Source organism: Humulus lupulus, chromosome 4, assembly GCF_963169125.1.
Source record: "Humulus lupulus chromosome 4, drHumLupu1.1, whole genome shotgun sequence".
NCBI lineage: Eukaryota > Viridiplantae > Streptophyta > Magnoliopsida > Rosales > Cannabaceae > Humulus > Humulus lupulus.
Genome location: NC_084796.1, coordinates 138997819 through 139022131, shown reverse-complemented (window position 1 = coordinate 139022131; position 24313 = coordinate 138997819). Strand labels below are relative to the sequence as shown.

Here is a 24313-nt window from a genome sequence, read left to right as displayed (position 1 = left end):
TGCCAAGACCGATTCTTGTTGAAGCCGTTTCTGGGAATCTTGACGTAATCCTGCTCTATCTAGTTGATCCATATCACCTTCAGTCTGGTCGGCCACACCTTTTGTAACGCCCTACTTCCTTAGAGCCGTTACAAGTGAGTTTTAAGACAAAACAGTGCAATGAACTCGCTTACCAAGGTTTTGAAACAAAAGTGTGACTAATAAAAGTTAAGGCTGTAATCATTGAAAATGCGTTGACTTAATAAAAACTTCTAGTATTAAACAATTGGGATCCCAAAAGAAGGTTTGAAAACTATTTACATCTTGAAATGAGTTTACAGTTGATCAGTTCTAAAAATCATAGATTATTACAGCCATTTTCAAATAAACCCCCAACCAAAGCAGTCGGGTAGGCCAAACATGTACGCGTCGCTTCACGCTCTCCGTACTCATGGTTGGTTGACTCAGCCTTTGCCCTTACCAGCAACACGGAGCACCCGTGAGCCGAAGCCCAGCAAGAAAACTCATGCATTTCATAACATATGCAAAATATACAGTTAATCATATCAGATAATCCATAGATAAGTAAGTCAACCATTAGACTAAGCAAACACGGCCATGCCGCCCCAGAAGCCTTACCAAAGCCTGGGGTATCGGTCCTCACCGTAAGGATATCACATGTATCCACCGGGCCCTGCCCTGACTATAAGCATCCCATGTGCTAAGTGTTACTTCCGGCCCCGCTGCCGTTCTTGGCCTTGCCGCCCTCGGCCATGCCGTACATTTCATTATAATCATATATAGCACAAACCAAGCAACATTCAAACAAATACCAATTTATTTAAATCTGCACCCTAACATGTAATGCAATATAGGGTCGTGCCCCGCAATCACACTATGGACCCATGCCCTATCCTACGGGTGTTATAGTTTTCTTACCTGTACTCCGAGCTTCCTGATGCACTAAAGCCGCGAGCACGAGCCTCTCCAATAGCCTAGTCACAACACACATAAAACATCCTTCAATACTAACCAACCCAAAAACACTTCCCGGGACCAATCCCGCACTCTCGGGACCTCTAATTCCCTAAAAAAATACATTGGAACCATCCCCCGAGTCCCCGGGCAAAAGCCCTAAAAACCAGAATTTTTGCCTGCCAAAATGGCCTAGGGCCGCGGCGCTCCCCTCAAGGGCCGCGGCGCTCATACGCGAACCCAGATTTTCTGGGTTTTCTCTTGCGTTTTTCCCGAACTTAAACCCCTCCAAATCATCCCAAACAATTACCTAAACCCCAAAACCAATTTCAAACTTCAAATAGACCATACATCAACCCATAAACATCATAACCCAACTCAATAACACAATCATACTCAAAATCCACCCATTTGATCTCAACTTAAGAAATCTAAACCCATAAACCAAAAACATAAACCAAAGCTTGAAAAGCTTAAACCATGCTTCAAATTCCTAAACCACAACAGAAACAAATCTTAAAATTGCATAGAACCTTACCTTGAATGAAGAATCCAGCCTTAAGCTTCCTTGGTTCATCCCCTAAGTCTTCAAGTTTCCGCTCCCTTCTTCTTCTTCATGCCCTAGCTTTTTCCCTCTCCTTTTTCTTCTCTTCAATTTATCAAAGCATCAAATGACCAAGCCCCCAAACCGTGTACCCCTTAATACCCAGCTGCAATATATCAATTTCCCAGCCAAATGACCATTTTACCCCTTCATCAAAACCCTTTGCTAACTACACCTCAAGGGCACTCTAGTCCTTTCTCCTATATTGCAATTCTACCATTTCTTTCACCTAACTTGTTACTTTCAGCAGTAACTAATGGTTACCCAGGTTACTAAATCTCCAATAACCATTACCCGCTAAATCTCAACTTAGCCATAAAATTCCCGAGGTACCCCTGGGCTCCTCCCGAGCCGGGTATAGAAATCCCGTTGTGACTCTTAAGTTAACTAGCTCTCTAGGACCGTCTCGGCACGTGCATCACAATAATAACACAACACTCACGTGGTACAATTCACATATCAATACAGTTATGCCCAACATGGCCAAAATTACAATTACGCCCTTCTAACACGATCCGGGCCTACATGCATACTAATATACATAGTCATGCATCTCAGATAAACAAATAGTCAAATAACATGCTTTAAATCATAACCATGCATTTAACTCATAAAATCACACATAAATCCCATCGTGCCCTCCTGGCACGCTAATCAAGGCCCTTAAGCCTTATTAGCGAATTTGGGTCGTTACACCTTTACTGGGCAGTCACGCACTTGACTGGGCAAACACGCACTTGGCTGGGCAAACACGCACTTGGCTGGGCAGACAGGTCATGACTGATCGGACATGGTCATGCCTGGGCAGACAAGGTCATTCCTGGGCAGACAAGATCATTCCTGGGCAGACAAACACATGACTGGTTGGACAAGGTCATGCCTGGTCAGTCATGACACTGCTCAAGCCAGTCAAAATTCTTCATTGGTCTACCGGGTCACTCCTAAGCCAAATCACTTTATCACAACTCCGAGAAGCCAATATATTTATTGACTATTAATGTGTCGTTTACAGACCATGTACTGTCACTTGTCACCTCTATTGCCACGTCATCGATCTCCAATTTTTGGGGATAACAATTTACATTTCCCAAATGTCTATATACACATTTCAAACGTGTAGATCCTGAAAAAAAAATAGCCAAAAAAAAAAAATCACCACAAACGAACACTCGAGTGAAAAATTATGTATCTTGCAAGAATCGCATCGAACATCATCGAACCACCATTGAGCAACATCAATTTTTTCATGAAAATCTTGATTTTTAAGATCCCGTCGAGCACCATCAAACCACATCGATTTTTTGTAGATTTTAAAGTTTCAAATATGAAAAAAAAATATCGCAAAAATAAATTCAAAAATCATACCCAGATTTATTCAAAATGCAGTATTCTAGTGTCCTAAGTGAGAAATATTTGCTACTACATTGAATTCTCTTATATTTTACATTTCCTATGAATTTTTGGGTTGAGGGAGAGAGAGGGAAGAGAAAATAAGAAGTTGATGAGAAAAATTATGGGAGAGATATTTTAAGTATTGTCAAAAAATTTGATATTTTTTGAAATTATTAGAAGTCTTAAACATTTTTTTATTTAGACAACTCACTAAACATAAAAAAAACTCAAATTTTTTTTTTTTTTTTACTTTTTAGAAAGGAAAAAGAAAACTGGTTTATTATATTAGTTATTACGATGGTTACCTTTTAAGCCTCGAGAAGTGTTCTGATCAGTACTTGGCTGCATGCACATATAGGCTTCTTAGATCTTCTGCCGTTCTGGTCTTTACTTCTGAGTCTTTAGATTTACTTTTTGTAGAGTAATTAAAAGCATAGGGAGAAACTAGGGAACAATTTCCAATTGACCTTTCTTTTTCTTCTAGTTTCTACTGTTTTTATTTATTTATTATTTTTTTCTCTGAGTACTACTTACTTTGATTTCCTTATATAGTCGTGATTTATATTTAGCAGTATTATTTTAAGACTTACTCAAACTAACTTCTCATCTTCTTATACTATACTAGTAGAGATTGTGTTCACATGAAGAAGGTTTTAGTAACAATTCAAGGTGTTATTCTCTTTCTTCTCTACTTCAGCAGTAGTGTGTTTGTTATGTGTGAAGATGAAATAGTACTAGACTCAGCCTCTTCACTGGCACCAATGGAGAAAACAGAGCAGGAAGCTCTTTATGCTGCTATTCAAAGCTTTGTGGGGAAATGGTGGAACGGTTCAGATCTCTATCCAGACCCTTGTGGATGGACTCCAATACAGGTATTATATAGATATTGCTTGTAACTTCCTATAAAAGATTTATATAAATGAACACAGAAAAAGAACAAAAAAAAAAGATTTCTGGCTCTATTCAAGTATTGTTCTTTTTGGCTTTAACTTAATTATTACCACATACAATAAATTGATACTAACTTTATGGTCAATTGATATGATTATAGCCATATTTTTCTTAGATTTATTAAGTAGAGATTAAAAAAAAAAATTACCCTTCGTTCTAAAGTAAGTTTGTTGTATGATATACAGGGAGTTTACTGTGATCTGTATGATGGGTTGTGGTACATTTCTGATATAAACATTGGACCGGTTTATGACAACTCTCTAAAATGTTCACCCAATGCAAAAATTTCACACCACTTATTCAAGCTCAAGCACTTGAAGACCCTCTCAATCTTTAGTTGCTTCTTCTCACAAAACAGAAACCCGATCACAATCTCAACTTTTAGATGGGAGAAGTTCACTCACAGCTTAGAGTCCTTAGAATTCAGATTAAACCCAGGTCTCATTGGAACAGTCCCAACCACCATGGGAAATCTCACCAAACTCCAATCTCTAGTGCTGCTTGAAAATGGGTTAACTGGTGAGCTACCAACGGAAATTGGAAACTTGGTTAACTTGAGAAAACTTGTCCTTTCACGTAACCATTTTTTGGGTCAAATTCCTTCAAGTTTTGGACAGTTGTCTGAGCTCTTAATACTTGATGCAAGTAGCAATAGCCTTTCTGGTTCATTGCCTTTGCGTTTTGGATCTCTGAGATCACTTTTAAAGCTTGATCTGAGCAATAATATGCTAAAGGGTAACTTGCCTAGAGAGATTGGTAAGCTCAATAATCTCACACTGTTAGACCTTGGAAGTAACAGGTTTTCTGGTGGGTTACTTGAGTCACTTGGAGAAATGGTTTCCTTGAAAGAAATGGTGATATCCAATAACCCAGTTGGGGGTGACCTGAAAAGCAATATTGAGTGGAAAAAGTTGCAAAACTTGGAAATTTTGGATCTTTCTAACTCAAGTTTGACAGGGGACATTCCAGAATCCTTGGCAGAAATGAAAAGGCTTAGATTTTTGGGGCTTAGCTATAACAATCTCTCAGGAATAGTCCCACCAAGGTTGGCATCTCTGCCTTGTATTAGTACACTTTACCTTGGAGGAAACAATTTGACAGGAGAGCTTGGATTCTCAGAAGGGTTTTATAGGAAAATGGGATGGCGTTTTGGAGCTTGGAACAACCCAAATCTTTGTTACAATATGGCTCAGTTGACTTCCAGTACTACTAGTTATGCTCCTCATGGGGTTAGACCATGTAACCAAGAATCAAATAGTTACAAAAGAGTTTCAAATGAAAAGATAAGTAATAGTACTAATGGGGACTGGAACACCACTGATAATTTCTTTTCAGTGAGATCTTTAGGATTTTTAAGCTGTAGTGTTGGTGGGTTTTGGCACGTTTTTTGTGTTCAAGGAATGCTCATTATGTTTCTATGGAGTGTAATGTTATAGATTCTCAAAGGGTAAATAAGAATTTTCATTTGTCTTGATAATCGGCTTACAGGTTATTTCCCACCCAAGTTAAAGGGTCCTCAAACTAATGCAGTAAGTCGATGTGTTGTAAATTTTGGTCCTCAAACTAATGCAATAATAGAAGCATTATGAATATATTATGAAATTTTGGTCGCAAATATCTCTAAATAATATTATATAAATTTTTAAATATCTTTTACATTTAAATTGGTTTCTATGTTATATTATATGTTTAAACTTCAGTAGAGACATAATTAAATATTTTTTTTTATTTTTTCACACTTATGAAAGTGCAAAATATTTAACAGCAAGCTGCATTGACGAAGAAAGTGATCCTTTGGTCATTTTTGTTTTTCACCAAAGCCAAGAAACCAATGAGGAAAAAAAAACATGCAGCCAATATCACTAAAAGTCTCAAATTCAACTGCCTCGGCCGTCATTTTTTTTTAAATTTTATTTTTATATATAAATTTACCAAGTCAAAGATAGCCTTTCGAACGGTTACCTTCAAGTTCAACAACAAAGGCCACTACCTCCACATTTCACTCGTAAGTATCCTCTCCCAAGTTTTTAGCAACAAAGATTCAAAAAATTCCCTCCTTTTAATTAAAAAACTTCCTAGTTTCTTCCAACTCTTTTATCTTTCAGTTGAGCACTGAGAGAGTGTAAAATTAAGGGAGCTCCCCATAACAAGTCCAAAACAAAATCTTGCTTCACAAAATATGGCTTCCTCCAAACTACTACTCTTCCTTTTAGTCCTCTCCACATTCAAGTTCCTCTCCATAACATGTACTGATTTCGCTGTTGGCGGCGAATATGGTTGGAAAACTCCCAAATCCAAAAATGACTCACAAATCTTCAACAATTGGGCATCAAAGAATAGGTTCATTGTTGGTGACACTCTCCGTAAGTAATCTCAATTTATGCCACTTAGACTAGTGTTACAAGGTCCAAGTCTTAGATTTTCTTACATATATATATATATATATATATATATATTCATGTGTCTATAGATTTTGAGTATGATAAAGACTCTGTGTTGGCTGTGACTGAAGAGGAGTATGAAAAGTGTTATTCTTCTCATCCTGTTTTCTTCTCCAACAATGGAGACACTGTATTCCATGTCGACCGGCCGGGATTGTTCTACTTCATTAGTGGGGTTTCTGGGCACTGTGAGAGAGGCCAGAAGATGATCATCAAAGTTTTAGATGCTGCACACCCACCTCAGTCAACCGCAGAACAGAATACAACAACTGAGACATCACAAGGCAGTGCTGCTCCTGGAATGTCTGCCTTCTCTAGTCCAACTTTTATGCTTCTCATGGTGTCGTTTATTGGACCAGTTCTTGTCGTTTAGATTAAAATTTGACTTAGTTTGCTACCAAGATTTGTTTTTCCAGCTAGGTTGATATTGGAGAGTGTTTAGACTGAATATGTTACTATGTTTTAGAAGTTTGACTTTCGTGTTATGAATATTGTCTGTTTATTATATGAATATATATTTTGCTTTGGTAAAAGGTTTGCTATTTTTTGCACACGATATGTTACTATCTACCATGTTTCATGTTTGATATAAAATTGAAGTGTGCTTAAATACTAAATTTTGCATTTAACCAGAAATAGAAAATACGGCTTTAACAACTGAAGGAGGATAGAGCAGCAAACTGAGGAAAATTATTATTATTATTATTTATTTATTTTTATTTTTTTTATAGTTACATAAAAATATTTTTAAAATATAAGCGTGTGATAAATTTAATAGTCAGAAAATGAATTGAGAAAGTACTTAAAAACAAAATCTGTTTTTTAAAATTGGTAATTAGATATTGTATTGTGGGAAGTTAGTTAAGAATTTGTCAGATGTACTTCTTCTACTAGTTCTGACTATAATATAAATACTGCAAGAATGACTTTTCTTTTATCTCTCCATTTGTAACATGGTGGGAGAGAAATTCCCTATTTCGCTTTTTTTTCTCCCTCAACACTGTCACTATCACATTGTGTCTCTTTTCATTATAAAAAATTTTAAAATTTATTTTTCTAATTCTTAAAAAAATTAAGAAAAATTATAAAAAAATAAAAAAAATTCAATAAAAAAACTAAAATTCTTTTTAAATATATTTAAGTTTAAAAATATTTTTTAAAAGAAAAATTAAATTGTTACAATTAAAAAAACATATTGTCTTTTTTATTCTTTTTTATTAATTTGTCTAATTACTTTCTATTCTTTCATTTTTGCCCCCTAAAATCATTTTAAAAATTAAATATATATAAATTTAAAATGTATTAATTATTTTTAAAAAATATAAAGCTTAATTAATTAAAAATATTGAGCAAAAATAAAATAATAGAAAGTAATTAGAAAAATATATTAAAAAAGAATAAAGAAGAAGGGAATATGTACTTTTTTTTCATTTTTAACAATTTTGTTTTTCTTTAAAAATATTTTCAAACTTAAATGTATTTAAAAGGAATTTTAAATAATTTGTCTTTTATTCAATTTTTTTCAAAAATTTTCTATAATTTTTTAAAAACTAATAGAAAAATAAATTTTAAATTTTTATAATTAAAGATGTACAATTTAGTAGTTGTCAAAATTCGATGCAATTCATAAAAGAGCATAATATGATAGTATCAATCAATTTTAACTGACCTTATGTAACGACCTCATTTCTTAACATGCATATATATAGTGTAAAAACAAAGTTTAACATGAATATAACAATACTGAAATTATGAATTTACAAAAAACTTTATTAAACAATACATAACTAATATTCATAACCTCAAACCATACAATACTCACAACTAAATAAAAACTTTATCTTACATACAAATCTTAATACTTTTATAAATAATTTTCGTGGCGTTACTACACCTTAATGTAGAAATGAAGATGTATCCAATCGATAAATTGAAAAGCTTTATGTAAATTACAAAGTTCATGAAATACTTTTAAAGCTTTAATGTAAATTATAAAGTTTACAAAATACTTTTTATGAAATATAAATATAAAATCAAGTTTCTCGTTTATTTATAAAATAGCATAGCAGAACTCCACTCCCTTCAGGTCAGCCTCATATGTACAGTCATGTTGGCTCCACGTATACTCATCAACCATTTATATTTGGGGCATCTTACCTACAATACAAAACATTATCTGATGAGCTAAGGCTCAGTAAGTAGAATAACTACCTCATATGCATTAAAATAAACGTGCAACATGCTATGTATTTTCTTTCTTTCTTTCACTTTCCTTTTTTTTGGGCCCTAGAGGATGCTGCTGCCGGCATTACATAGGGAATCACATTCCCACCTGAACATAAACATGATAATAGGGAATTTCTCCCTCATAAACATTCATTATATAGGGAAATACATCTCTCTCCTTACATTTTTGGAACGTAGGTCTCCCAAGCAGCACCTCTACTTTAACGCTTTCAATAATTTGTTTGTGAACATTAAGCGTGCTTATGCATAAGAAATATAATATTCTTTAAAACTAACTTATGCATAACAACATGGCAGGATAACATATAAAGCATATAAATGCACATAAGACACATAAAAGACTTGTATTGTAGATGAGGATTCTACTTGCCTTGCGTCTTGATAAAACAACCGAAATTGTTAGCTTCCTGATAAAAACACAAACTATTAACTTACATAAAATCTACATGATGTAACTTTAGTTTATGATTGTTGTTATTCTATTTTTCTTATTTTATTGTTTATTTTATGTCCAGGCATATGGTCATACTATATTTGTCCATGGGATGGTCCTGGTCTAAAAGTCGTGGTCATGGTCATACGGAAAAGTCCAGGTCATAATACTTGTCCATAATAATAGGGAATAAGGTCATAAGAGTCCATAATAGTCCAAAGTGTGACCATAGCCTATATAAGTTTAGCATTTCAATGACACATAAAAAAAATAGTTTATATTTCAATTTTGGCATTATAAATTATAACGACATGGTAAAGTAATCTTATAAATAAATTTTTGGCATTATAACGGCATAGTAAAGTAATCTATATATAACTTTTGGTATTATAACGGCATAGTAAAGTAATCTATATATAACATTTGGCATTATAACGACATAGTAAAATAATCTATATATAAATTTTTAGACATAATAGCATAATCTATATATAAATAATAGCTAAATAACTGAACTGAACGGCTCGGGAAGGAGCTTACCCAAAAAGGTCTTCGTAGGCTAGTGTTACAGACAGAACTTCGCCTAGATTTTAGAGATTTAAAACTTTAAAAGAGTGTTAAAAAGAGTTTTAGGCAGAGTGAGATAAAGAAAGATTTTTCGTAATTCAAAAATGAATTCTGAAATGCTCTATTTATAGGAAAACATTGGGTTACTATGTTGCATAGTAAAATAATAAAATATTAAAAATATCAAGCATAGTAAAATAATAAAATATTCAAAATATCAAGCATAGTAATTTGCTTAAGTCATCACTATATCACTACTGCATCAACATGTGGGACCCATGGGGTGGACCCCGCTGTAGGACCCACTATAAATAGTACCCGATGAATAGTAAAAAAATGAAAATTTCTCAATCTTCTTATATTACTTAGTTTAACATTTTTTACTCACAAACTTTTCTGAAAATGTTTCTCTAACACCCATAAATTAATTATTCTCACCTGTTGGTTACTTCAACAACTTAGAATTGTTAAAATCCCATAATAGAAAACAACTATATCCCCAACGGTCAGGATCACTATTCACCAACGGTCATAAACGGCTAGTTTTTGTCCTATAAATACTTGTTCCTTCAACCATTTACTTGCACAATTTCTTCATCTCTTAACCTTTTAGATAAAATTCGTCATCAAATCATGAATTTCTCTTTATTGTTCATAATTTTGGTGATTGTTTGCTTGTATTTAGCATCATTCTATGGGTATTATACTAATGAAATGCCCATGAATGTTATAGTTGCATATTCATTAGTTATTATTCCACTTTACTTAATAGCTCTAGCATTTGATTAGCATTGTAATGCACTCAAAAGTATAAATAAAAATATCTTCTCTTATCTTTCATAATTGTTGTAATGTATTTGTAAAAAGAAATGGGAGTTACACCCTATATTTTAAGTATACAATCTAATAGTGTCAAAAATTGAGAACAAAAATATTATTTATTCTTATAATAATGATGTAAAATTAACAATAAATATATTTTTTTTAATTTTGAGAAGGCATTTCTCTGCCTCTTTTACAATTTTTTTTTTTTTTTGAGGGGAACCTCTTTTACAATCCTGTTCTTCATTTTTTTTTTTAAAAAAAATTACTGGTAAAGACAAAATTGCATTAAAGCCTCCTCTAACTGTCAGGTCCACCGTGCAACTTGGAGAAATGTTTACTTTATTCCTCTAATGCATTACCAAATATTAAATCTACAAGCACATTCTGGCAGGAATAAAAATCAAGACAAGACTAAAAGCTTTAGATTGTTGATTTTGATCTTGTACTATGTCCATATGGAATTATCACTTCACACGAATTTATACTAGAAAATGAATCAAAACTTCATGTCTTCAGGTTGAAATACTACACAAATTGTTGCAAGAAAAAAGGCAAAGATTTCCAACTCTGTAACGGGAGATAATTCAAGAACATGAATTTGGCCTAACAAAACTTTTGCAGAGCCTCGTAGAACTGCAGTCACCTAACATTTAATCTCTCTTCACCTCTACCTTACTTCCTGCTATTACCATAAGGATTGATTCTGCTGAATCCATTTCGGCTTCCTTCAACCCTACGCGAAGTCTTTCTGAACTTTGAGGCATTGCTGTCTATATTCAAGTTCACCTTGGGTGGGTTAGAAAAGCAGAAAGATGCAGCAACCGCCTGAAAGAAGAAAAGCAAAAAAAAATTGCATTAAGTAATGCACAGCAAGACCATAAAATATATGCACAGCTGATGGTTTATAAGTGGAATAAGAATTTAGGGATCTCATGAGATGACACCCAATCGGTAAAAAAATATCAAGCAGCTGTGAGTTACGACCAGACACGACTGTAGTAAAATAGGTCTGTTTGCTTTTCACTTTTTGTCCCGTTCACAACAACAGAAATTTTTACAGCTTTTTAGAGAATTATAGCAGCCTTCACTTGACAATGTCATAGGAGGGAGATAAATTGGTTGATTGGTAGGATGTATTTGGAGACATATTTCAGGTTTTTTTCCCCCTAATCCATGGAACTAAATTTTAAATCTCTTCATTAAACTTGGAATCTATCACATTAAAACGTGCTGGATAAAATTATCCACTCGATGTAGTGTGCAAGCAAAAATTCTACAACCTTGCATGTTTTATTAATTTTTGCTAACATTTTAGGATTTTCCATGCAGTTCTAGCATTTAAACCAAGAAAGCAAAATGATCATTCCAAAAGCAGTATCTGTAATAGTGAAACCTTACTGCACATAGCACAGAATAGATTAAATAGAAATAATATCTGGTACCTGCATGTCAAGGCGGTGAACATTGAAAATGTCCTTCATGGAGTGGGAATTGTAGGCCAATATATATGATCTATATGCTTCTTTTGCGGACTTGTTCAAATAGTAGTTATTACCCACCAACTTCTCCTGCATCAATCCAAGTAAATATCATTCAGTTTAACTTAATTTTTAGTCTACCAAAGAATATATAATTACAATCCGACATTGACTAATGAGTAAGGTTACCAGGTGAGACTGCACATTAGAAAGCTTCTTTTCACTAAATTCATACTCTTTAACAGGGACTTTTGCTTCCTGAAAATTAATATGACTTGTAAATATCATTAACATAAATAAAATTGAAATGAGTACACAATATACAAGTGTAACTATATATATATATATATAAATCTATACAAAGTTAAAGGAAAGTTATGAAGCCCTCCATTCTTTCATGGGATAGCTGCTATACCATAGTTCTTTACATGAATAAATGTTAAAAACTGATCGATTTTGCCTCTAGTTTGTTTCAAACTCCTTTTTCCCCCTATTTTCCTCCAACATTCCAAAGTTTTAAGTTCCATAATACCTTGAGATAGCGAAGAAACTGCAATTCTTCAGGAATGAGAAACAGCAGAGCATTTCCCTTTGCACCTTCTCCACGAGCTGTTCGACCAACCCTGTGGATATATTCCTGGACGTAATCCAAAGTACAGTGTCAGAAATACAGTAGGTAAGAAGATTTGGACAATAGCAAGTAACAAAATAAGTTGACAAGCACCTTTGGTTCATCAGGAGGATCAAACTGAACAATCCAGTCCTACACAAAAGGAGAGATTGTGTTAGACATAGAATTGTCATGAGCACTCAAATGATTAAATGACAACATGTGGAATCTATTTAATTTAGACTGCAAAAGACGACACAGCTTTCAAAGTGATTGATGCCATGGAAATATAACTTCATTGTCAAACATAAGTTCCAGCACTTAAATTTCAACCACAATATCTGAGCAAAGCCAATTTTCAAGTTAGTAAAAGGGCATAGTAATAGGACAAACCAATGAAAATTCACGTCTTTATCATCACTTCATGAAATATGTAACTGCTCATATGGAGGCTAAGGTTAGCTCATACTTTCAGGTCCTCTTCATCTGAATTTAGTCCATGTACAGTAGTTAAAAAGGGTGTAAACAATATTGTGGACTAAAATGGGAGTATTTTAACCCATCCTATGCTTGGTTTAAAATAGTATCATCCTCTCATCTGGGCCTCATACTTGCTCTTTTTAAATTTTCCTTCTCAGTCTCCAATAAAATGTGGTCCCACATTTTTTCATATATAATGTCACAGCACTCTTCCCAAATAATGTAAGCCCCATGAATTTTATTTACCTACATTGATTTATTCAATATCGTCTTTTTGTTTCCCCATTTACTAACAAGTTATAGTACTAACCTAATCTGTTCATCCAATCCTAGACAATAGTCTAGTACAACCCTACCTACCAAACGAGCTCCTTAGTACTATAATGATATAATCTGTTGAATGGATTGTGAAACCAAAAAAAAGGACTGAATAAAAACAAGTATAATCTATGGGGTTAATATTATTTGAGAAATGTGTACTAAAACTAAAAGAATGTGTGAAAAGATGTGCATAACACATTTAATGGAGTGAAAGAGAGAGAGATGGAAGGATAAAATATTAGGCTCATATTTACTATTGAATGGACAAAGTGAGTTGAACTATGTTAGTTCATCCCCAAGGATATAAGTTTAGCATTCACAAACTTGTCCATCCTCATTTTGAGCACCGAAAGAGGATCCCACCAAACATCACTTTAAATTCTAACATTTAGACAGACTTTAATTCAATCATAATATAATAGAAATGTGATAAATCCTTATTTTGCAATAATTATTCTTTAAGAGCATTACTATTGCAATATAGAATTAATTTGGACGGGATATACATAAGAAATGAGATATGGAACAATTTGACAAATGTAATAACCAAGCAACTAAGGAAAGAAATAAACATACCACTGCAGGTATATCAAGTCCTCGGGCAGCAACATCAGTGCACAGCAAGATGCCTTTCTCTGCTTTACAAAAGTCAAAAAATGTTGTTGTTCTCTTCTGTTGCTTTTGTTTCCCGTGTATATCAAAGCAAGGCACCTGAATGTATCTTAGAAGCTCACTATGGTATTTGACAGAGTTACAAGAAGAGAAGAAGACCATCACTTTTTTAGACAGATTTCTCTTCAAGAATGAATAGAGAAGTATAAATCTTTTGGCACAAGGTACAACACAATAACCCTGTTCCAGCCCTTCATTTGTAACCTACAATGCCATAATTTAATAAAACTAGAATTGAAACAATATTTTATAAACTTTAACATAAAGAATAAAAAAGATTGCAATCTATATTAAGGTGCCTCACATCTAAAATGTTTAAAATATGAAATATAAAGTTTAAACGTTGACCTTGGTTCTTTTATCATCCACATCGACATAATGAGGATCTGTCTGAAAAGACAACCGGGCAAGATCCTCAACCTGCAGGTTATTGGAAAAAGTATAAAACGTGAGAACATTCTTCAAAAATAATAATAGTTTAAAAATAAGTAAAGCAAACGTACAAGAAATAGATGGTAGAATAAAGACACACAAATATATGACTACACACTACAGATATGATGTACATGCCTTCTGAGTTTGGGTTGCCGAAAATAAAGCCGTTCTCCTAGTCTGCAAATTGATCAAGAATTCAGTCAGCTAAACATCTTCAAACTAGTATCTAACCATATGTTATTGGGGCCACAAATAGAAACAGTGAAACAGTTGCCCGCTGAGTTCAAAATATAAATAATTTACTAATTCTAAGCAAACATTTTGACAAAAAAATAAAAATATAAACTACAGTCAAAGTGATCAACCAATTATTAACTGACCACTGAATATTCAAAAAGACAAATCAAGGAAACATCCAGTATTTTCAGATAAAACTTTCAACCACACCCAAGTTAAGGTGGCACTTAATTCTTTTGATCCCTGATCAACTACTTTAGCAGTTCTACAAGCAAAATATTTGAGAAATAAAAGTACTCTTTAATCCAGTAATTCAAATGGTGCTTGAGAAATAACCCATTCCTATTTGTACAAGTTTAAATGAGAATAAACCAATATACTTCACCTTTGGTAAAATCCTGAGAATTTGCTTCATTTCTTCCTCAAAATTCGCTTCCAATATCCTGTCAGCTTCATCAATTGTGAGGCACTGCACTCCAAGAAAAGTGGAGGGGCGATAATTAGAATGCAAGATACATATCCACTCCAACAAAATGAGACATTGTCTGAGGTGAGATCTTCAACGGGGAATATAATCAAAACTAATTCATAACAGAACGAAAAAGTTCAGAGTTCTGGTTAGGGTAATACAGGTTTTAACCATGAAGTAAATTATCTCCAAGGAAATTTTAATAGTTTGTAGTATTGAAAAGTAAGGAAAGGCACCACAACATATAAAATGCCTGTGGAAGAATCAAATTGCAAATTTCTTCGCACAAGCCCCCAGCTGAACATCGAGTAACAGAAATTTTCTCAAAATCTTAAGATAATATATGAATAATAATGAGGATAGACTAATACTCTTAACCAAAAACAAGTAACACTGCCAAAAGAACTCGATTCACACACATATCCACCCTAATATTATAAATAAAAAACAGACTTGCCACTTGTAGCTTGCACAAGTGGTTGGTCGGGTAGGTTTGTATGAGCAGGGGTTCAAGCCAACCACCATTTTAGTAACTCCATTACACGTTTTTTTTTTTTGGAGAAATGGTGAGATCTTAAACTTTATCAAGTCTGGACTTGCAGATTTCCACAACAAAAAATATTAGGTTTAAACTCATCATAAAGGACAGCCCTAATTTATGAAAATATAGTGCACAAGAGTTATTTACTTTTCAACAAACTAACCATGACATAGTAAAACGTAATCTCAAAGAAAATCACAATATAAAAGCATTTTATAAATTTGATAACAAGCTTTAGAAATAAAATTCTGTATAAATAGCATATGTTACCTTCAAGTTTTTGAATACAAAACCCTTTGTATTTTGAAGATGATCGAGCAGACGACCAGGTGTTCCCACCAATAAATTAACCCCCTTTACTATACGTTCTGCTTCTCCTCTTCTAGCCGCACCACCAATAACCAAGCCATGTGTCTGTGAGTGATATTTGAGAAGATCCTTTGCCACAGCATGGGTCTGAATATTTACATGGTGAATCAGTCAACAATGTCTAAAACAGATAAACACACACCAAGTGTATAATAAACAAGATGAGTATCGTGATATATTGTAAGTACTGGGAGCTGAAACCTACATTTTTTTGTGTCAGTAAGGCTTTTGGAACTTAATAAAGTACAGGAAAAAACAAGTTGGCGCCATAGAATAAAATACAATACGAGCTTATAATTCATATGGATTATCAGAATGTTCAGTAGATCCTGTGTTGGCATGAGTAAATAATAAGTTCTGGTACCCCACCATTCATTAGATCTTTTAAGTTGATAGTTAATAAGGATCACAGTGCAGTAAAACAAATTAAACAAAGTACACCACCCAAGCCATTTATGCTATTGTAATAGGAAGGTAGACTAGACATATTATGAATCTATGACCCAACACAGAACAGAAGTTGCATACTTGTATTAAATAGAACCAAAGTCTTCTATAGCATGGATGCAAAAAAGAGGGATTAAAGCATCACTGACAAACAGGTATTTTACCTGTATTGCAAGTTCTCTTGTAGGGCAAATAACCACGACACCAGTACCATTTCGTGGCGTAAAGCGAGCATGATATAACAGCTCCACAGCCGGTATTAGGAAAGCAAGAGTTTTACCAGAACCTGTCCTAGCAGCTCCAAGGACGTCTTTTCCCATCAGAAGTGGAGGGATTGCTTTGGCTTGAATCTACATTTAAATTGAAAATACAAAACGTTATACCAATCCAAGAAAAACTAATATCGCAGATGATATATCCGAGTCTTCGCAGCACACAACAAGCAAGAATGGTGAGCATCAGTGTTTGAAATAGATATTGCAGTGCAAAAGATAAAAATAAATTCTTGCTGTACACAATAAGAGATTGAAAATAATTACCTACAAAGTACACAAAAATAATTCCACAAAATGCTAAAGAACATATAACATTTTGCTTCTTACTCATCATATTCGTCAAAAGGATCAAATAAATTTTCAAGTGTATCCACTATCCAAAAGTTAAACCCTTTCAGAATTTTCATTTGAGAACAGTTAGTACAACAAGCTACCATCTGGATGTTCTATCTTAAAACCCAAATGCACTCCTGAAAAACTTAAGCAAACAAATCATAACAACTTCTCACAAACCAATGCTTTCTTTCTTTTTAATGCAATGTTATATTAGAACTGAGCTAACCTGAGTCATAAACTGGAACCCCATTTCCTGAATGGCCTTTAAAGTGGGCTCAGACAAGCCCAGAGAAACAAATGACTCTGTACTCATTATCCCATACCCTTCAGGCTTCACCTTCTTCTTCTTCGTCTTCTTATGCTCCTCCTCGGCTTCCTCACCATCTTCTTCTTCTCCTCCTCTTCCGTCTTCTTCCTCTTCTTCCTGAGGGAGATTTGCTTTCTCCATAATTAGATGCTTCTTCTTCTTCTTCTTCTTTTTCTCATTCTTTCTATTCTCCACTGCCTCTTCTACTTCTTCTTTATGGGTCTCGTTCAGTTTTGGGGATTCAGTGGGTTTCGTCGCTCTCTTGCGCTTTCTCTTCTTAGCATCAGGGTCGGTCGAAGCGTTCTTCACTAGGTCGGCGGCCATGGCAAAGAGGCTAAGGTAATGCGACTTAACACTGCCTAACCTTACGGTATATATATATATATATATATATATAATATCGCTTATTTAAAATAAAATTCTTATAAAAAAATTAAATTAAAAAACTCTAAAATATTTAAAAAAAAATTAATACAGTGGAATAATATTATGCAACTTATTTTGTTAGGAATAAATACTATTTTGGACGCTGTTACATTATATTTTTTGTTTTGTTAAACAACAATTTAGATTTTGGGTTTGCAAAATAAAATAAAAAAGTACCATGAGCCTTATTTTGATCAAATTTTTTTTTTAATAGGACCAAAATACTCTTGAGATTTTATAAATTAATGAATTATTTAAATAATAAAATAAATATTAAATAAAAAATTATATAAGTTTATTTTAAAATAAAAAATATTTAAAAAAATATTATAACCTTTAATTAATTAAAAATTAACAGAAATGACTAAACATATCATTAAATTAAAACCTAATCAACCCCAAAACAAATCACAAATGTAATTTATGGTCTAATTAATTACTTGAAAAAGAAATTAATATAAATCATCTTAACTCCCAAATATCACAACTTAAATATAAAAAAAAAATTGTGTTTATGTTCATGAGTTCGTCATTGTTGACCCAAATTCAAAAGCAAAAAAAACTTCTTAAACATCACAAATCATGATCCAAAACCCATAAAAAAATGGATCAATTTCATTCCTTCGATACCCCAATTTCATAAAGAAATCATGAACAAATATCTAGTAAAACACATGAATAAAACCCAGTACAATCTTCACAACCCAGCACGAGCTTCAAAACCCAGTTGAACAACCACCTTTCAGATATACCCTAATCACACAAGAACCCTCGCCCAACCAACTTTCCGATCTGGTCCATTTTCACAAGAACCATATGCCTGCAACTATGGTCATCCATATTCCTCCCATGCACCCCAAGCTTCAGATCTAGACATTTCCTCTGCCAAATGAAGCTGCCATCCTGACCATCTGCAAAAAGATTACCACCATATGAAGATCTCATATATATATATATTCGAATTTGTGTGTGCCTTCTTCCCAAGCCCTTGCCCTAACATCGTCCCCGATCCCCATCAAATCCCCATCTCAGATTGGTCGTAGCCCCTTCCTAGATCTCGTGTCCCTTCTCCAAGCTCTAGGGCCCTTGTTGTCCACATCGCCTCGCTAGACCTTCTTTAGATCTCGACCTCAACCCAGCTGACCCCAACTTGCCTTCTCCATCTCCATTATCTTCTCCGCTGTCATCCCCAACCTTTACCCTAACGTCCTCCCCGGTCTCGATCAAAACCCCATCTCAGATTGGTCATAGCCCCTTCCTAGATCTCGGGTCCCTTCTCCAAGCTATGGGGCCTTTGCTGTCCACACCGCCTCGCTAGAATTTCTTGAGATCTCGACCTCAACCCAGCTGACCCCAAGTTGCCTTCTCCATCTCTGTTCTCTTCTTCGACCTTCAGTTCGTGTAAAGCTTTGAAGCTTTTTTTTTTTAAAAAAAAAACAAATCTGATTACAGTTTAAGATTTGAGTTCAAGGTTTAAGTGTTTACTAATGGTTCAATTTGTTGGTATAATGTAGTTTATTAAGTTTGTTTTAATTTTTTGTTTAAGTTTAGAGTTATGATTTTGATTTTGATTTTTTGTTTATTAAAATTTTGTTTAAGTTTTAATTAATTAATATATATTTTTTATTCTATTTAAAAATATATTTTTTTAAAATTTTATATGAATTTTTAATTTATTAAATTAACTTATTCATAAATCTCAGGGGTATTTTGGTCATATTTAAAAAAAAGTTTGACCAAAATTGGACCTAGGGTATTATTTTGTTCCATTTTACAAAACACATGGTCCAAATTGTCATTTAACAAAACAGAGGGTCCGATCAATAACTTTTACAAAACACAGGGTCTAAAATGGTATTTACTCTTTTTTTAATTAGAAAATAATATTATGTTTTTTTTATTTGTTTACATTTTATTAATTTTTATTTGGTTGGATATTGAAATAGAATGGAATGAAAGTTATTTAAACAAAAATATCTTTATTACTAATGCTGACCCTTGTTTTGGCCAACGACACGGAGTCAAGTATACGGCAGGAAATTAGTACGATGCTTGAGAATACAATCTAATGGAAAGTAAATAACACCAAGAATTATAGTGGTTCGGCCCCAGTGATTGGTAATGACCTACGTCCACTTGATACTATTATTAATATTGAGCTTCAAATGTGTGATCAAAGATCTAGGGTTCCTGAGTTTCACAGACCTTAGAAGGAGAAACAATACAGACGATGGATAATAACAATACAATTCGGAAAAAGATCAAAAGATCCCCCCTTGAGCTATTTCTTGTATATTTATAGGCTCAAGGAGGGTTACATGAGTCAATTAATCATATCTTTCCTTAATAAACGGATATTCAGGTTATAATGAAGAGATATTCTCGGATATCATTACAACTATACAAATTTATACATAAATAAACGGAGTATACGACCAGGCTGGTCGTATATAAAACTTGAACTCCGCATACGGAAGTATCTCTAGTCGATAGGCGAGCATCATCTCTGCCACATGTCGGCCACGTGTTGAAAATTCTTGCCACGTCATCCACAGCTATTTTTTGGATAAACATTTGCCCCCCAAGTTTATTTATCGCGACCAGCAATAAGTAAACTTAGGAAACTAACCTTTCGTGAGCCCCACGAAATCTGTCAGAGACACTCGTGCTTCCTCGAAAAAGGTGACCTAATCACGTCCAATCACGCATTTTCGGTTTCCAAGTAATCCTTCTGACGGCTATTACACTCCCCCATGCCTTGAAAAATGTGACTCACGATTACCCATTTTAATCATATCTCAGCCATTATAAATAATCCCCAAATTTACCTTTTCACTTTTTACTCGCCATTTTCTTGCCAAGAACCCTCAAGAACTTCATCTCAGAGCTCAGAAACTTTGAAGATCATCCGTCGCTTGTTCTAAAGATCCTCTGTTCGCACGCCCAAAGTCGCTTCATTTCAGAACCTCCAATCTTCATCTAGGTAATTTTCTTCAACTTTCATGCTCTCTAACATGCCATGCATACCATCACATGCCTGTTTTGAGTTCTGAAATTTTGCGTGTTCTTGGTTAGAAATGCATGAGGATTGTGTGTATACCGATTGATGCTTGATAGGGTAGTGTAGTTTTACTCTATAGGAGTTAGGAGTCAGTTTGATAGTCAAGATCGTAAGTTTATGGCGTAAAATCGAAGTAAAAATTTGATTTTTAGGCTAGTTGAAAAACTGGGTTTTTCCCGCCCCTTCGGAGTCGAAAAAGCTTTTTTCCCAAAAAACTTTTTATTTTCGCTTTTCGATCTGTTTTTCAAACTGCTCGCATAGAACTTAGTGTTTCTGTTAGAATGTTGCTGGTCGTAGACGCGAGCAGCGTTATTCCAACTTTCAACATAAGCTCTCAAGCTGTGAGTCTTATCTCCTCCTTTCTCTGTTCGCAGCTTACATGCAAGATCCGTGGGGGGGGAGAAAGACCTATCGACGACGACTTATTGGCTCAGCTACTTGACGATGAGGAGCAACCATCGTCACTGATACCTGACATTCCATTTTCTCATGTCACTCCAAACACTCCATCTGTCCTTGCTCAAAATATGGCTCGTGCCAAAACCAAAGCCCAGAAAAAGAAAACCCCCAATCCTTCACATCAGCCTGCTCCTCGGGCTGAAATTCCCTCGACCAGTGGTCAAGCTGAAAATGTTCCTGACCCCAATATCCAAAGACACGCTCAGCTCCGACATGCCATTCAGCCAGATGTTGAGTGGTATTTAGTACCTGAGAGCCGAGTGACGATCAGGATGATCGCCAATTACATCAGGAAGTATGGTCTCACGGGGGTGACCTTAGTCCAACCTCACCAAGACCGACGGGTGAACCTGCTCGAAGGCGTCTTCAGCGCTTGGTCGAGGTTCCACATTGAGGCGGGGCTACCTTGCCTCTTCATTCATTTTTCCAAGGGGTGGCCAACTATTTCAGAGTTGCCCCTTTTCAAATAACTCCAAATGGATATAGAATGCTCGCAACACTCTATATCCTGTACAGCCACAAAAAATGGCCCATGCCAACTCCTCATGAGGTTAACTACTTGTTTGACCTCAAGTCTAACCCCAACCAAGTGGGCACAAGGTTTTTTCACTTCTGTCATCAGGAAACCGGGCACACCTTCCTGACTGACATCACCCATATATCAAATGTGGGGAGGTACTACCAGGAGTACTTCCTCACAACTGACATGATCGCGGACAACCTGACCTTCGCTCAAGGAGGTAAAACTTTCGTACCACTGGCTGTTGATATTTATGTAGTGTTCTTCTCCACCATCTCTTAAACTTTCAATGTCCTCCAGGCCCATGGCTGCGACCAAACCCAACTCTAGATATGGAGTTGAGATCAGCCCTCTTGGCCAGCATGACTGACGTAGAAAAAAGCATCAAACATCTGGTCACAGAGGCAAATCTTAGGCTGGTTGGCCTCTTGGCCCCTCATCAGGACATGAGGGAGTCAACTGCAGGGAGTGCCACAGCCGAGGAGGAACCCGAGCAGCAACCACCAGCGTCGCCTCCACGAAGGAGACCAACCGGGGTCACGATTAGGGAACCTGCTGGCACACCTCCAGCAGAGAGGCCCTCTACCCCCCTTGGGAAGGGGAAAAAGAAGGCCACCGAGCCTGTCGAACACTCGGACGAGTCTTCAGACGAGAATGGTACAGTTATTTCGCTTTTAGATAGCTTGTCAATTCCCTGTCATCTATTCGACGGGGACGGCAATTTTAAATATGCTCCAAATTTAGGTCCAGACTTCTTCATGTCAGAGAGTGAGTATAAGACTAGTAGAGTCTATAGTATAGCGACCGGTAATAATAGCTCGGGTATTTGACTTTGCAATCTTTCTTTATTTATTTTCCTGATGTAATATACTTAGTCATTTATTCTATCCCACTGTTCGACATTTTTCTTCTTTTCCAGACATGGACTCCGTGAACGTGTTCGGCATTTACAGCACTCCCGAGACTCCCGCGGCTCCCTCGAGCAAAAAGAAGGCAAGCAAGAGGCACCCTGGGGAAAGCAGCAAAGCACCTCAGGCTAAGAAGCCTCGCAATGCAGGCCTCCTAGAGGACGGGCCCTCAGCTAATACAACTCCACCCTCTCCTCGCGAGCAGCAGACTCCCCCTGCTCCAGCCGGAACGACTCCACCTCCAGCGGCCCCAACCGACCAGGCTCAGCAGGCCGGTCCTGCTTCGACTGGGGGTGACATAACTAGTCGTGCCTTGAAATCGGTCAAGGACAGGGTCGCGAAAATTGTAAAGCACAACCACTGCCGAGAGGCGATGGCTACGACAGAGGCGATGGATGTCGACTTGATCTTAAACCACGCCTTGAATGAGTTTACCAGTGTAAGTCATCTTTTTCTGCGGAGACAACCCTTCTATGCTTTACAGTTAGTCTAACTTTTGCTCTGACCGCAGGCAATGCTGACCCTTACTGCTGGTCGTCTCCGCTCGGGTGCAGGCCAAATCTTTGGAGCAATGGCACGCTGATGAACTCAAAGCTGCCGCAGAGAAATATGTCGAACAGCTTGCAGTGGTGCTTAAGGAGAAGAATAAACTGGCTGAGGAGTTGAAGGAGAAGCAAAAGTCTCTGGACAAAGCCATCGATCAGAGGGACCAGTTCAAGGAGTTTAACCGCGTCAATTATCGCGCGGCTAAATAGCTCGAGGAGGACTTGGCTGCGAGTAGACAGGAGAATACTACCTTGGAGGGCCGGATCGAGGAGCTTGAGAAAGCCAATGCCAGCAACTTGGAAAGGTATAAGAATGCCACTCTCCGATGCTTCTACAATTTCTAGAAGCACAACCAGGGTGCCAACTTCAATTACCTTCCTGAGAATGCAAGAAACGCCGAGCTTGCTCGCTGTGCTGCTCGACTGGCAGAGGAAGAAAGAGCAAGGATTCCTACTTCCCCTGAGATCTCGCTGGCCATTGGGATGGACGGGGCAGACAATGAGGCTGCAGACGTCGTCGATCAGGGCCCTCCTCAAGATCCTCCGACTCCTCAAGATCCTCCGACTCCTTAGTCTTTTCCTGTTTTTATTTTTATCTTTTTAACTGCACAACCTATGAGTCATGATGTAAAGACAATATATTTTTTATTGCTGCATGGGCAGCTTTTACTTTTATTTGAACAATTACATCCGAGCAGCGACTGCTCACGGTGTAAAAGGATACATTTTGATATTATAATATATTTGCATCTTATTATAACATCTGTTCGCATGATCGAACTTAGCATAGCACTTTGGTTTGATTTAACAAAATTTTGAAAAATACTCTAAGTATCCTAGCATGCTTTCACTTATTTTGCTCATGTGTTTACATACCTTTTAACGATATGCTTTGCTTACTTGTACCTTATATGCCCCCCAAGTGATCGAGGAGCTTTAGGTCCTTGGTCACTTGCCTTGACCAGAACCTGTTCGAACATTACTACTCGTAGCAATATGATTA

General features: G+C 35.8%; 3 protein-coding genes across 3 annotated transcripts; 2 read left to right on the top strand and 1 right to left on the bottom strand.

Annotated features, from left to right (window-relative positions):
• Positions 1–3244: 3244 nt before the first annotated feature.
• On the top strand, positions 3245–5488 carry LOC133829197 (piriformospora indica-insensitive protein 2-like). Its single transcript, XM_062259061.1, has 2 exons — positions 3245–3822; positions 4087–5488. Exons 1-2 carry the CDS (start codon positions 3592–3594, stop codon positions 5335–5337), a joined length of 1482 nt encoding a protein of 493 aa, XP_062115045.1. The 5' UTR covers positions 3245–3591; the 3' UTR covers positions 5338–5488.
• Positions 5489–6080: 592 nt separating this feature from the next.
• On the top strand, positions 6081–6870 carry LOC133829196 (early nodulin-like protein 6). Its single transcript, XM_062259060.1, has 2 exons — positions 6081–6264; positions 6372–6870. Exons 1-2 carry the CDS (start codon positions 6081–6083, stop codon positions 6713–6715), a joined length of 528 nt encoding a protein of 175 aa, XP_062115044.1. The 3' UTR covers positions 6716–6870.
• Positions 6871–10822: 3952 nt separating this feature from the next.
• On the bottom strand, positions 10823–17751 carry LOC133830838 (DEAD-box ATP-dependent RNA helicase 51). The gene is made up of 12 exons (XM_062260915.1): positions 17311–17751; positions 16638–16823; positions 15928–16113; positions 15033–15116; positions 14546–14587; positions 14324–14395; positions 13880–14179; positions 12617–12655; positions 12425–12529; positions 12082–12150; positions 11857–11982; positions 10823–11239 (listed from the first exon to the last, which is right to left on the bottom strand). Exons 1-12 carry the CDS (start codon positions 17713–17715, stop codon positions 11087–11089), a joined length of 1767 nt encoding a protein of 588 aa, XP_062116899.1. The 5' UTR covers positions 17716–17751; the 3' UTR covers positions 10823–11086.
• Between the last annotated feature and the right edge of the window lie 6562 nt (positions 17752–24313).

What these genes read in the sequence shown, in the direction of transcription:
- LOC133830838 (XM_062260915.1), bottom strand. Translation starts at nt 17,715, where the DNA reads ATGGCCGCCGACCTAGTGAAGAACGCTTCGACCGACCCTGATGCTAAG. An exon ending in CGGCAACCCAAACTCAGAAG is followed by an intron (nt 14,396 to 14,545) that starts GCATGTACATCA and finishes AATAACCTGCAG; the next exon opens with GTTGAGGATCTTGCCCGGTT. An exon ending in ATCCTCCTGATGAACCAAAG is followed by an intron (nt 12,530 to 12,616) that starts GTGCTTGTCAAC and finishes GATTACGTCCAG; the next exon opens with GAATATATCCACAGGGTTGG.
- LOC133829196 (XM_062259060.1), top strand. Translation starts at nt 6,081, where the DNA reads ATGGCTTCCTCCAAACTACTACTCTTCCTTTTAGTCCTCTCCACATTC. An exon ending in CATTGTTGGTGACACTCTCC is followed by an intron (nt 6,265 to 6,371) that starts GTAAGTAATCTC and finishes ATGTGTCTATAG; the next exon opens with ATTTTGAGTATGATAAAGAC.
- LOC133829197 (XM_062259061.1), top strand. Translation starts at nt 3,592, where the DNA reads ATGAAGAAGGTTTTAGTAACAATTCAAGGTGTTATTCTCTTTCTTCTC. An exon ending in GTGGATGGACTCCAATACAG is followed by an intron (nt 3,823 to 4,086) that starts GTATTATATAGA and finishes TATGATATACAG; the next exon opens with GGAGTTTACTGTGATCTGTA.